General features: G+C 33.0%; 4 protein-coding genes across 4 annotated transcripts; 1 reads left to right on the top strand and 3 right to left on the bottom strand.

The window, feature by feature from the left end:
• Positions 1-431: 431 nt before the first annotated feature.
• Positions 432-3,430, top strand: LOC131661040 (calcium-dependent protein kinase SK5). The gene is made up of 7 exons (XM_058930443.1): positions 432-1,078; positions 1,373-1,516; positions 1,646-1,798; positions 1,913-2,028; positions 2,486-2,653; positions 2,745-2,969; positions 3,150-3,430. The coding sequence occupies exons 1-7, from the start codon at positions 535-537 to the stop codon at positions 3,279-3,281; spliced, it is 1,482 nt and encodes a 493-aa protein (XP_058786426.1). The 5' UTR covers positions 432-534; the 3' UTR covers positions 3,282-3,430.
• Positions 3,431-4,522: 1,092 nt separating this feature from the next.
• On the bottom strand, positions 4,523-5,364 carry LOC131661041 (uncharacterized). The gene is made up of 3 exons (XM_058930444.1): positions 5,114-5,364; positions 4,886-5,032; positions 4,523-4,775 (listed from the first exon to the last, which is right to left on the bottom strand). The coding sequence occupies exons 1-3, from the start codon at positions 5,282-5,284 to the stop codon at positions 4,632-4,634; spliced, it is 462 nt and encodes a 153-aa protein (XP_058786427.1). The 5' UTR covers positions 5,285-5,364; the 3' UTR covers positions 4,523-4,631.
• Positions 5,365-8,867: 3,503 nt separating this feature from the next.
• LOC131655431 (uncharacterized) lies at positions 8,868-10,583 on the bottom strand. Its single transcript, XM_058925316.1, has 2 exons — positions 10,456-10,583; positions 8,868-10,242 (listed from the first exon to the last, which is right to left on the bottom strand). Exons 1-2 carry the CDS (start codon positions 10,549-10,551, stop codon positions 9,940-9,942), a joined length of 399 nt encoding a protein of 132 aa, XP_058781299.1. The 5' UTR covers positions 10,552-10,583; the 3' UTR covers positions 8,868-9,939.
• Positions 10,584-10,754: 171 nt separating this feature from the next.
• On the bottom strand, positions 10,755-11,890 carry LOC131655430 (uncharacterized). Its single transcript, XM_058925315.1, has 3 exons — positions 11,562-11,890; positions 11,338-11,484; positions 10,755-11,206 (listed from the first exon to the last, which is right to left on the bottom strand). Exons 1-3 carry the CDS (start codon positions 11,757-11,759, stop codon positions 11,060-11,062), a joined length of 492 nt encoding a protein of 163 aa, XP_058781298.1. The 5' UTR covers positions 11,760-11,890; the 3' UTR covers positions 10,755-11,059.
• Positions 11,891-12,616: the final 726 nt, after the last annotated feature.

Raw genomic sequence — 12,616 nt, 5'->3', positions numbered from 1 at the left:
AACAAACAAAAAAACTTTAATTGATATGTATATTGATAAACTAATTTGGATAAAAAAAAAAATTCTAAAGTAACAACATTTTTTTAGTAAAAAAACAACATATTTTTAATGATTTTATAACATACTATTAATGACCTCCAATCCCGTTTCAATTTCTTTAACAAAAAGTGTTATCAAAGTAAGAAAAAAACAGTAACACAAAAATCACGGAGTTTGATTTATCTCATGCAATTATTATTATTATTATTATTATTATTTTATTATTATTAATTATTATTATTATTATTATTTATTATTTTATTATTATTATTATTATTATATTATTATTAATTATTATTATTATTAATTATTATTATTATTATTATTATTATTATTATTATTATTATTATTTATTATTATTATTATTATGACTTGTGTGTGAAGCATATGAACAGTAGAAGAATGTGAAGTCACACAAAACACAGACTCTGACTCTTGTCTTCTTTCTTTCTCTTTCTTTTGTTCCAAACCCAACACAGTACAACCTCAACAACAATGTCGATTTCCAACAACCCACCACCACCAAAACCCACCTGGGTTCTCCCTTACGTAACCGAGAATCTCCGTGAACTCTACACCTTAGGTACAACCCTGGGTCAAGGTCAATTCGGTACAACCTATCTATGCACACACAACCCAACCGGTAAAACCTACGCTTGCAAATCAATCCCAAAGAAGAAACTTTTATGCAAAGAGGATTACGATGATGTGTGGAGAGAGATTCAGATAATGCACCATTTGTCTGAGCATCCGAATGTTGTGAGGATCCATGGGACTTACGAGGATTCGTTTTCTGTTCATTTGGTTATGGAGCTTTGTGAAGGTGGTGAGCTGTTTGATAGGATTGTGAAGAAGGGACATTATAGTGAGAGGGAAGCTGCTAAGCTGATTAGGACTATTGTTGAGGTTGTGGAAAATTGTCATTCTCTTGGTGTTATGCATAGGGACCTTAAGCCTGAGAATTTTTTGTTTGATACTGTTGAGGAAGATGCTGTTCTCAAAACTACTGATTTTGGATTGTCTGCTTTTTACAAGCCAGGTTTTTTTCTTGATTTTGGTTTCTATTTCGATCTGATTCGGTTTGATTGATGAAATTATGAGTGATTTGATGATGTTTTTGCATCTGGGTCATTGCTCTGATTTCAATATATTGATTTTGGGTTGGGATTTTTCGGGGAATGGTTGTGTTGTGTCAATCTGATTCTGATTTCATTGCTGCGCTTGCTTGATTCTAGAGCACTAGGAGAGTAATGGATTTAAGAGAGCGATGGGATCTAGGGAAATCCTATTGTCAAAGTGATGTGTATGCTTAACAAACTGATGTGTTTTTCAGGTGAGATCTTTAGTGATGTTGTTGGAAGCCCATACTATGTTGCACCGGAGGTCTTGCACAAGCATTATGGACCTGAGGCTGATGTGTGGAGTGCTGGGGTTATTTTGTACATCTTATTAAGTGGGGTGCCGCCATTTTGGGCTGGTATGTATATATTCTTCGTTTATATATTAAGTTATCATTTGTGGTTGCAGGTTGAAGGTATGTTTCGGTTTTCTTAATCTTCGTTGTTTCTCATTGCTAATACTGTTGTGCAAATTTTACTGCTTGCAGAGACAGAACAAGGGATCTTCAGACAGATTTTGCAGGGAAGACTTGATTTCCAGTCTGAGCCATGGCCTGGGATTTCAGACAGCGCCAAGGATCTAATTCGAAAAATGCTTGATAGGAATCCGAAAACTAGGTTTACAGCTCACCAAGTGCTATGTAAGTAAAAAATTTCATATAAATCAAGTGTAATATTTTGTATGAATACTTGAACAATGATTGGAATGGAGTTGAAACATGAAGTTATGGAACTTAAGTGGTTTTCTGTGGCAGGTCATCCATGGATTGTCGATGATAGCATTGCACCGGACAAACCTCTTGATTCTGCTGTTTTATCTCGCTTGAAGCAGTTCTCTGCAATGAATAAACTTAAAAAGATGGCTTTACGTGTAAGGCTTCCCTGAACCTTCTTCGGTGTTATGAGCAAGATATGGAGTTTGTCTGACATGGCTGTAGAGTTATTGTGTTTTATGTTTTTCATGTATGGACTATGGTTACACTTCAACCTCATCAAGGGGAAACAAAACCTCATGCATTAAAGCTAGGATAAGCTATATCATTGAACAGGAAAACCCACATTCTGTTCTGCTTTTCTAGACATGATCAATACGTTGACCTTCATGAATAAGAGTGCCAATTTTTGCTTTTATAATGATGTCTTAGTTTGTGAATACTGGAATATTTCAAGTTTTTAAGCTTAGCCTTATTGTTTACTGCTTGTGTTTGGATCTCTCTATCAGGGCCACATTGTCTTGAGTGTGAAGTTGAAAGGGATTCATTTAACAGTTATCTATCTGTATGTGAACTCCTGATATGGTGTTTTCTGTTTTGTATATTTATTCCTAGGTTATTGCAGAGAGGCTGTCCGAGGAAGAAATTGGTGGTTTGAAAGAGTTATTCAGGATGCTTGATGCTGACAGTAGTGGAACCATAACATTGGATGAGTTAAAAGAAGGCTTAAAGCGAGTAGGATCTGAACTTATGGAATCTGAAATCAAGGATCTTATGGATGCAGTAAGATTAATCATTAGTTCATAATTTGTGATGCTTTTCCCTAATTCTAAACTTAATAATCTGACAAGTCTTGTAATTTTGAATGTGACAGGCAGATATTGATAATAATGGCACGCTCGATTATGGTGAATTCATCGCTGCTACTGTCCACTTAAACAAGTTGGAGAGAGAGGAAAATCTCTTGTCAGCATTCTCCTACTTTGACAAAGATGGAAGTGGTTACATAACCATTGACGAGATTCAAGTAGCTTGTAAGGAGTTCGGTTTGGATGATATCCATATTGATGAAATGGTCAAGGAAATTGATCAAGATAATGTAAGTTTTCTTCTTTGTCTAGCTATTAAGAGCTTGCTTGTATAGGTGATATGTTTCTGCACGCTCGTCTTTCAAGATTATACGCCACCAATAACATTGTTGTGTCTTTCATTGAAGAACTGTAAAATCCCATCAGTTGCCAACTTGTTCATTGAGTTTGATGAAAAATTTGTACTGCAGGATGGACAAATAGATTATGGAGAATTTGCTGCCATGATGAGAAAGGGCAATGGCGGGATGGGAAGACGAACTATGACAAGCAGACTCAATTTCAGAAATGCTTTCGGAATCATAGGCAACGAATCCAATTAAATTATTGTACCTCAAATAACTATTTGGTGATAAAAAATTTGGACTGAGTTATAAACTATGACAACTTTCAACATTATCAGTAACATGGCCAAAATTTGTCTTTGTAAACAGACCTAAAAATGAGAAGCCAAAATTAAACCATTGTGATACTTAGAGATACAAAATGCATTTAAGTTAAATAAATGTTTAAAAAAAATCCATTAGAGCAAGGTCTAAGAAATATTGTGTAGAGATAACTTTGAAAAGATGTGTAAAAAGAACTCTAAAGAAACTTTGAAGAGGAAACAGATGCCTTTATTTAACAAGATCGAGCTTCATTGTTTTCTTTAAAACTGAATATGATTGCAAAAACTAATACCTCAAATTTTATGGGACTCAAATTACTTGCAAACTCTCCGGATAGCCCTAGCAAGGCTAATTGTGCTTGGGGAATGATATGGATTTAGATTTGCTGCAATAAAAAAAGTCCACATCCAAGCATTCAAATACAAATGATTATAGGATTCTAATTTAAAACGGATAATTTTGGAAAAATTAAAGCGGATTTGTGTTAGTTGTACGACCAAGAGGTTAATATCATCTCGACATCTTGAAAACCCTAAATGCGGGGATTCAAATTTGAATAACTCTATGTTTGAATTGGCGGTGAACATAATTGATTTTGACAGAATTGAATTTGGTAGAATTGATTTTAACAAAATTGAGTTTAACATAATTGATTTATGTTTGAATATATTTATGCAAAAGTGATTGAATAACAAATTTTAGTGTAAAAATTGTTAGCAAGAATATTAACCTCTTTGTGAGCGAAGAATATTCTTAATTGATTGTGAGCGAAGAATATTCTCAATTTTCAGGACTTTTTTTTGAGCAACACACCTCTTTGTGGAAGACACAATACTTGTTCACCTAAAATCTTAAGATGATAGATGAGTGGGTTCTCCCATTTATAAATGCTCAAGTCACCACATTCATTTGTTATATTTTCAAAAACCGCGTTTAAACTTAGAAGCTACAAATTCTAGCTAGCTTCTAGTAAAATCAATTCTAGAAGAAGAATCAGTTTTGCTTTAGAAAAATCAAACACCTCATTATCACTCTAAAATCAATTTTACACAATTGCTTTTAGCCTTTCCAAATTGCAAATTGCAAACCAATGCACATACAATAATGAAGAGCTACAAAGAAATGAAAAGCAGGATTGCACATGTAACACAAATGAAGGACAGTGTCAAGAAACCTAACTGAAAGTGGCATGCATATATTTATATATTTGTGAGAGTTCCTTAACCACTTTTGAAAGGCTTACACTTCAATCGATAGTACAAATTTGGTTACAATGGGCGTCTTTCACAATTTACTCGCAACAGGAAGATATTTGGTATGACGTCCCTGAGCAAAAACCTTGCCGGTTTTCTTCTTCCTGAATTCCACACTGATAACAGCAAGGGTTTTCCCTAATCGCAACACCTTGGCTTCAATTTCTATCTCCTCCTAAAATTCCAAACACATTCAATTCAGATCTCGCATTCAACACACAAAAAAAAACAAAAACCAATATTACCAATTTCAAAAGAAGGAAAAGAGAGAGATATAATACATACATCAGCATATGCAGCATCCAAGTAGGTAACATTAATCTCAACGGAAACTCCCGTGAGACCCATATGTCCAGAGGCTGGAATCGCGGCGGAGCCGACAATGTCAACCAGTGTAGCGGTGGCGCCGCCGTGTAAGGAATTTCCGGAATTCTACAATGAAAATGGAAGATTATTAATTGAATTGAAAAATCGAGAGAAAGAAAGATGAGTGGGGATAGGAAAGGAGAGTACGAGTAAACGGGGAGGTATGATCATGGAGCAGATGACGCGGCCAGGCTCGATGAGATCGACGCGAAGGGAACTCATGATTAAGGTTTCCAGGAATTTTGGAGGAAATTCATTCACCATGGAGGCTGTTTCTCCTCCTTTCTCTAAAAATTTCTTCACTGATTCCAACTCCATTTTCACCTTCTTCTTCTTTGAGTTTTGCTCGCACTACTAACCTCTCCTCTCCTTATATCACTTCCGGGGAATACTTTCATCTATTTATTTTTGTTATTGAACCAATCATTCAACAATCTCAAATTAAATACTCCTTCAATTTTTTTTTTAAATTATTAGTCGATTCAATCATTTTATGGATATTAAAAAATATAAGGTTTTTTTTATTATGAAAATAAAAAGTTATAAAGAATTTTATAAGATTATTTTTTATTAGTGGTATAGAGAAAATAAGAATATACTTCAATAGAAATAAAAAAGACTTATTAAAAAATATTTTGAAATTAATGATTTAGATAAATATTTTAAATATAATATTATGTCTAAAGTTGATCCATGTGACATAGAGAAATAAAAAGAAAAAGAAAAAAGTACTCAAAGGTGATCTAATATTATTTAAAGGATAATTTAGAGTAATTTCTATGTAGGTGATCTAATATTATTATTTATCCTTTGATCTAAGTTTTTTTTATCGACAGGTTGATCGAATTCCTAAACCACCTAACCTTCTATGATTAACAATCTTGTTGTTCTAATCATGCATGGATTAATGTGTCATTCCATGCCAAATCAAATCCTTCAAGGTTTTGTCCAAGGTCTCACAAACATTTTGAGAAAACCAACAAATTTGTATACTATATATAGTTAAAGAAGTAAAAAACAATCTTGGCAAGAGTGAGACACCCTAACTTGTTAAAGAGTCTACATTTTCAAGACTTAAATTTTGGAATTAACCTATCACATATTTTAAAGATAGTGTGCTAGTAATACTCTCTTTTCAACACTCTCTCAATCACTCACTTTTTTATTGGTTGAAGCATGTGAGGGTCCCTCGCTTTAGAAATATGTCTCACATAAAGTAGTAGGATCCACACATATTTCAACTAATAAAAAAAAGTGTTTGAGAGAGTGTTGAAAATAGAGTGTTCTTAGATTTTTTTTTTAAAGATATCATCATTTTACTTATGTGTTCGGATTTCATTTTGAATCTTAAGTGTTTTTCTAATTAATCAGTAAGTATAATATTAATGAGCTACTCAATATCATATTTAATTGTCTGGTTTACACCTTTAGAGGTGTAAATTCATGAATATATAAACTTATTTTGACACCAGAAAAAGAACATAAAAGACCACCTCAGTGACACTAAAAAACCATTTCTTCATTGAGTTTTTCATGTGAATTTTCTTCTAAGGAAATGCAAATCCAATAAGTTATATTCGGCCATCATGAAAACAAACTTATCTTTATTACTCCATTCATTCCACAATGAGTGACTCATTTAGAATAAAATAATGTTCTAAAATGAATTACTCATTTCAATTTCCAATACACTTTTTCCAATTCTACCCGCTAATTAATATAAATTTCACCATTCTCAATATATAATAAGGATACTATTGTAAAAACAATATTCTCTCTCTTACTTTTATACCTTTTTCTTAATGCGTGTGAAATGGTGTGTTGGGTCACTCATTGTGGGACAGAGGGAGTAGTTTGAGAAAAGTTGTCTCTCCATTGTTCGGAAGGGTTAAAACATCATTGATGTCACCAAATAATGTCCAAGGTTGAAAATTTTGAGTTCTCATGTTAAGAAGATATGCTCATACGCCTTCTTCAAAAATTTGGAGTTGGATAAACTCTTGAAAAAATCTAAGACATATTACACCGAGTCATTTTAAAAGTATTACATTGAACTATACTCTATCACCGGAGTATTCTTCGACCTCCATTACATCAAACATTGTATAACCTTCATTCTCTCAAAATATTTTAGAATAATTACATTTAGTATGAGTTTCACACATCACAACCATAATAGGCTTGACACACTTATAATAAGAAGAAAAAAGATAGACAATTGAAGGTAGGTTCCTATGTATTGGGTGTCTCAACAACAAAGTCTAATATATTTTTACTATTATTTTGAGACGATTCATTCATATTTATATTGGTGTTGCTTCCATTAGCAGAGTTATTTAGTGGATCGGGATCTTCCAAAAACTAGATGTGATTCAGTATAATATTCTAGTTAGCATGGTGGATTTTATTCTAAGAGAAAGTACATAAATATTATGAGGTTTATATTTGTATTTTTCTTGATGTTTGAAATGGAAATACCTTATTAGATTTTGTATTTCTATCATGGTCAAGCAAGAGTTCATCTACAAATTTAAAGCTATGTGAGAGATATTGGATCGAATCTAGTATGGTCGAAAGACATGAGCATCTTGATTCGACAATTCGACAATATCTTAGCATACCATCGAAGTTTGTTCATATGTTGTAGTTAAAGCCCTATGATGTTGTAGTCGAAGTATGCTCAAGTATGCAGTAGTCGAAATGCTAGGATTGTTAGCATGTCAAATTGGACCTGTTTGTTAAGTCCAATTGTTTAAGTTGGCTTGTTCCCTAAGTTAGCTTGTGTATTGGGTCTGTGTGAAAAATTCCATTAGTTTAATGTGTTAGTTTTATTATAAATATCATACTAGTATCTCATTATTGCACACTGCAAACCCTAATTAGGGTGAGAGAAGTTATTTGTTATTCTGTAACACATCACAAGTGATATTGTTTCAAAGAGAAAGTAAAAAATAGTATTTTATAATCAATTTCATTGTGTTCTTCTTCCTTCTCCCTTTCCTACCCTTGTGGATTTCTTGCTAGAAAAAAAAACCTATTATACTTTGTTCTTGGCATTTATTTCACAACAAATTGGGGTGAGCATAGAGAAGAATACCGTCAACAAAGTATGAGATTGAAAAGTTCATCAGAGTGAACGATTTTGGTCTGTGGCGCTTGAAGATGAAAGCCCTACTAGTTCAGCAGAGTTGGTTAGAAGTGTCAAAGGGTATGCATTTGATAAAGCTGCAGGAAGAAAGCTAGTTTGTTCCCTTTCAAAGTGGAGATTTGTGAGATATTGGATCAAACTCTAGTATGATCAAAGGGTAACTTCTTGGTTCGACAATTTGAGAGGATTTTAACATGTCGTCGAAATATGTTCACATGTTGTAGTCAAAGGCCTGCAATGATGTAGTCGAAGTATGCTCAAGTATGCAGTAGTTGAAATGTTAGGATTATTAGCATGTCAAATTAGACCTGTTTGTTAAACCCAATTGTTTAAGTTAGCTTGTTCCCTAAGTTAGCTTGTGTAATGAGTCAATGTGTAAAAGCCGATTAGTTTAGTGTGTTAATTTTATTATAAATAACATACTAGTCTATCATCATTGCATACTGAAGTTATTTGTTACTCCCTCTAGTCCTATTTATAAGAGACAATTCACTTTTTAGATACATTCAATAATTAATGTATCTGGACAACATATAGACCAAATACATTAATTATTAAATGTATCTAAAAAGTCAAATGTCTCATATAAATAGGATCGAAGGGAGTATTTTGTAACACTTGTAATCTTGATTCAAAGAGAAAGTAAATAATAGAAGTTTATAACCAATTTTATTGTGTTCTTCTTCCTTCCCTCTTTCCTACCCTTGTGGGTTTCTTGGCAAGAAAAGAAACCCATTATACTTTGTTTTTTTGCATCGATTTCACAACAAATTACCGCACCAATTCAACATGCTAACAATCCTAGTATACTTCGACTACAACATGTGAAAGACTTCGACGACATGGTAATTTTATGTCGGGTTGTCGAACCAAAAAGCTACCCTTCGATCCTACTAGAGTTCGATCCAATATCTCACAAATGTCGAACCAAGAAGCCCAATTGTTTAAATTGGCTTGTTCCCTAAGTTAGCTTGTGTAGTGGATCTGTATGAAAAAGCTCATTAATTTAGTGTGTAAGTTTTATTATAAATAGCATACTAGTCTTTCATCATTGCATATTGCAAATCCTAATTAGGGTAAGAGAGGTTATTTGTTATTCTATTACACTTGTAATCTTGTTTCAAAGAGAAAGTAAAGAATATCAGTTTATAACCAATTTCATTGTGTTCTTCTTCCTTTCCTCTTTTCTACCCTTGTGGGTTTCTTGCCAAAAAAATAAACATATTATAATTTGTTCTTGACATCGATTTCGCAATACTATGCATGCCCACCTTGACAGTTTGAGACATATCATGTATAGTTGTATTTTTTCTAGTAACAATTTCTTTTCGTTATTGTTTTGAATGAGTTGCAAGTTTGCGATTTTTATGTTTTTCTCTCATATAAAACCATATTCTCGTAGTCTCTGATATAGACAAAGTGCAATTTCTTGCGACATGGCTATATTCCCACAACTCTTGCACAAAGAGGTAGAGACCATCATAATCTATATGGAACCATCTTTATGGAACCATCTTTCTCGAAATCCTTGTTTATCAACTACATAAAGACTCAAATCAATCTCAATGTAGTTTCTTGCTAATTTACCTCGAGAGGTGTCCATGCCTAAGTCTAGGTACTAACCGCTAAGTAATGATTGAAGATCATCCAAGATTCTTCGCCAAAAACCTTCTTGCGGTCTTCATGCACGTCAAACTTAACCATGTAGCATCCACGTCCTACATCGACTATATCAAGACTACCAAGGTTTCCAAATTACCTTAAGTTTATCCATCATCACAAAATAACCAATCAATTTGTCCAAAAGTTTGATGATCCCAGTCTCTTATAGTGATTTTCTAAACTCTTTCACTATCCCTTCATCCAAGAAACAACCAAGTTTCAAGCAATCTTCATCTTGTACTTCAAGCTTAAAATTCATTTTCTCCAACAAATTCAAGTTTAAGAACACTTGCATGTTTTTGGATATAAAACACTTGTAAAGAGTCCTTAGTGAGTAAGCAGCAAAGCCAACAGCAAGGAGAAATAGAGCATAGGTTAAATACTTCATTGCAATATCATCACACTTTTTGTCATATTCCGTGCATATGATTTTGCTCATCATATGTATCCTCTCAGTTCTCTTATTCTGGGGGAAATTGCAGGTTTCAAATAAAAATAATTAAGAACAGAATTTGTTGAAGTAGACAAACCTAGAAACATATCATCAATACATTGTTTATTTGTAAAAACAATGATAAATTCTTAACAAAATTAATCTTGATTTCTGTAATATAATCAACGGGATCGTACATTTAAGAACGGTGATAGTATAATTTTACAAGTTTAGAGAATAGCAGACCTTAGGTTCAACGGCCTCGCCTTCAATCATGCTTCCATATATAACTACACGGTGAATCCGGAAGAACTTGTCACGAATTGCAGGCGTAATTGTCATTCTGTCATGCTAATAGGACCAACTTCCAGATTAAGAGATAGTGCCGTTACTGTGTTACTGTCTCATTCAAAACTATCAACGTATCTGACAGTAACCAGAACTCAATGAAAACAATAGTTGGATAGTAGTTCTCAGGGATAGGAAACTACTATTTTTTGTAGAAAAAGTGAAAAAGTGTGAATTAACTCAATCAATCCGACGACTCAATCAAATCTAATACCGTCGATTCAATTTTCTTTTTGTTTGAATTTTGAATCATATCCAACCCAAAACAGTCCCCTGGAATAAAGTTATGACTCAATTGTCGGCCATAACCCATTAATTGTTGAAGGGAGGTTTAATACGTCCTCTTTAACATAAGAAAACTAATTTCAAATATTCATATCATACTGTTCAATGAATCAACTTATTTCACAAAACCTAAATCACCTGCAAACTGAATGTGAAACTAATTATTCTATTTTTGGGAAAATTTTCCTATTTCTTGTTCAGTAATCTGTAATGAGTTTCACATTTTACTAGTAATAGCCGGAAGATACTTGGTATGACGGCCTTGAGCAAAAATTTGGCCAGTCTTCTTCTTCCTCAAATCCACGCTTATAACAGCTATAGTCTTTCCTACTCGTAAAACTCTAGCATCAATCTCGATCTCCTCCTACCATAACATAAACCATATGAAATTAAAAACAAATACCACTTTTGTGATATCTTCATCACACAGATTCAGTTATATAATTGATTGATATCACAATTCACAAATAATAGATCTAGATTTTAGATACAAACATGAACATATGCAGCATCCAAGCATGAGACGTTGATCTCGAGAGAAACACCGGAATCCCACGGAAAACCCGCGGCGGGAACTGCGGCTGCGCCTACGACATCTACCAAAGTAGCGATGGCACCACCGTGCAAGTATTTAGCTGAATTCTGCGATGAGGTTAGTTAGGTCAAAATCTAAATGAAAACAAAATTGATTGAAGAGAGTAAGAAGATACGATACGGACAAGTAATCGTGGCGGTATCTTCATTGAGAAGACGACGCGGCCAGGTTGTATGAGATCGAGGCGTAGGTCATGGAAGACTAGAGGTTCTATAAACTCTTTGGGAAATTCGTCATCTTGCTTTGAATTTGATGTTTCTTCTTTCTCCAAATACCTCTTCACTGATTCCAAATCTGTTATCTTTCCTTCTGTTTTCACCATTCTGTTTTTTTTTTTTCTTTCTTCTTTTGGATTGTTTTGCGTGTTCACTCACTCCAAGTAGTAGACAAATTTAAAGCAAATTTAGCAAAAACATAGATATCATGTTACACATGTTGATTTGATTTTAATAGATTCTACAATTTTCCAAAGTCAAACTACATTTTATTTGTTTCTGATATACACCCAAGTTCTAAGTTAAGAAGTTTAACGTGAATTTAATATTAACAAAATTAATTGCAAAAATATATACTTAAAAGTAAATTAAAAGAATTTAATTGAAATACACTGACAATGTAAAGATTTTTTACACTGTCAGTGAATCACAACCATTGATAAGTATAAAAGGTTTGACTTTTATTTTAATTTCTTTTAAAGTAATCCAATTGAATGTTCATGATTTAATGATGGTGTAAAATTTTTTACACTGACAGTGTATATCAATTAAACTCAAATTAAAAAGATTAAAATGTGTTAATCAGTTATCATTATTAAATTCAGATTACATTTAAATATGCTAAAAATGCACTTTTGATTCTTTATTTTTAGTTTTTTAAAATGTATAATCTCCATTTTATAATCAGCTATTTAATCTCTATTTTTAAATGACACGTTTCTTATTACGATGCGTCAAGACTTAAGTGTAAAAATATATCTACATGTTATTATTTATTAATTTTTGTATAAGTATGTTTTAAAATATCGAGTGAAGAAGTGAAATAAAATATGTTTTAAAATTATCAGAAATTAAAAAGTTAGAAAACAATAGTATAAAAGTTTATCGAAGATGTCGGGGTAGTATTAGCAGGCGGATGACGGCCAACAACACATTGGGATTTATGATGGCGTTAATTTGGCAA

This window comes from Vicia villosa, linkage group LG3 (genome assembly GCF_029867415.1).
Source record: "Vicia villosa cultivar HV-30 ecotype Madison, WI linkage group LG3, Vvil1.0, whole genome shotgun sequence".
NCBI classification, from domain to species: domain Eukaryota; kingdom Viridiplantae; phylum Streptophyta; class Magnoliopsida; order Fabales; family Fabaceae; genus Vicia; species Vicia villosa.
Note: the sequence above shows the minus strand (reverse complement) of the source record. Positions and strands in the feature narration are given on the sequence as shown.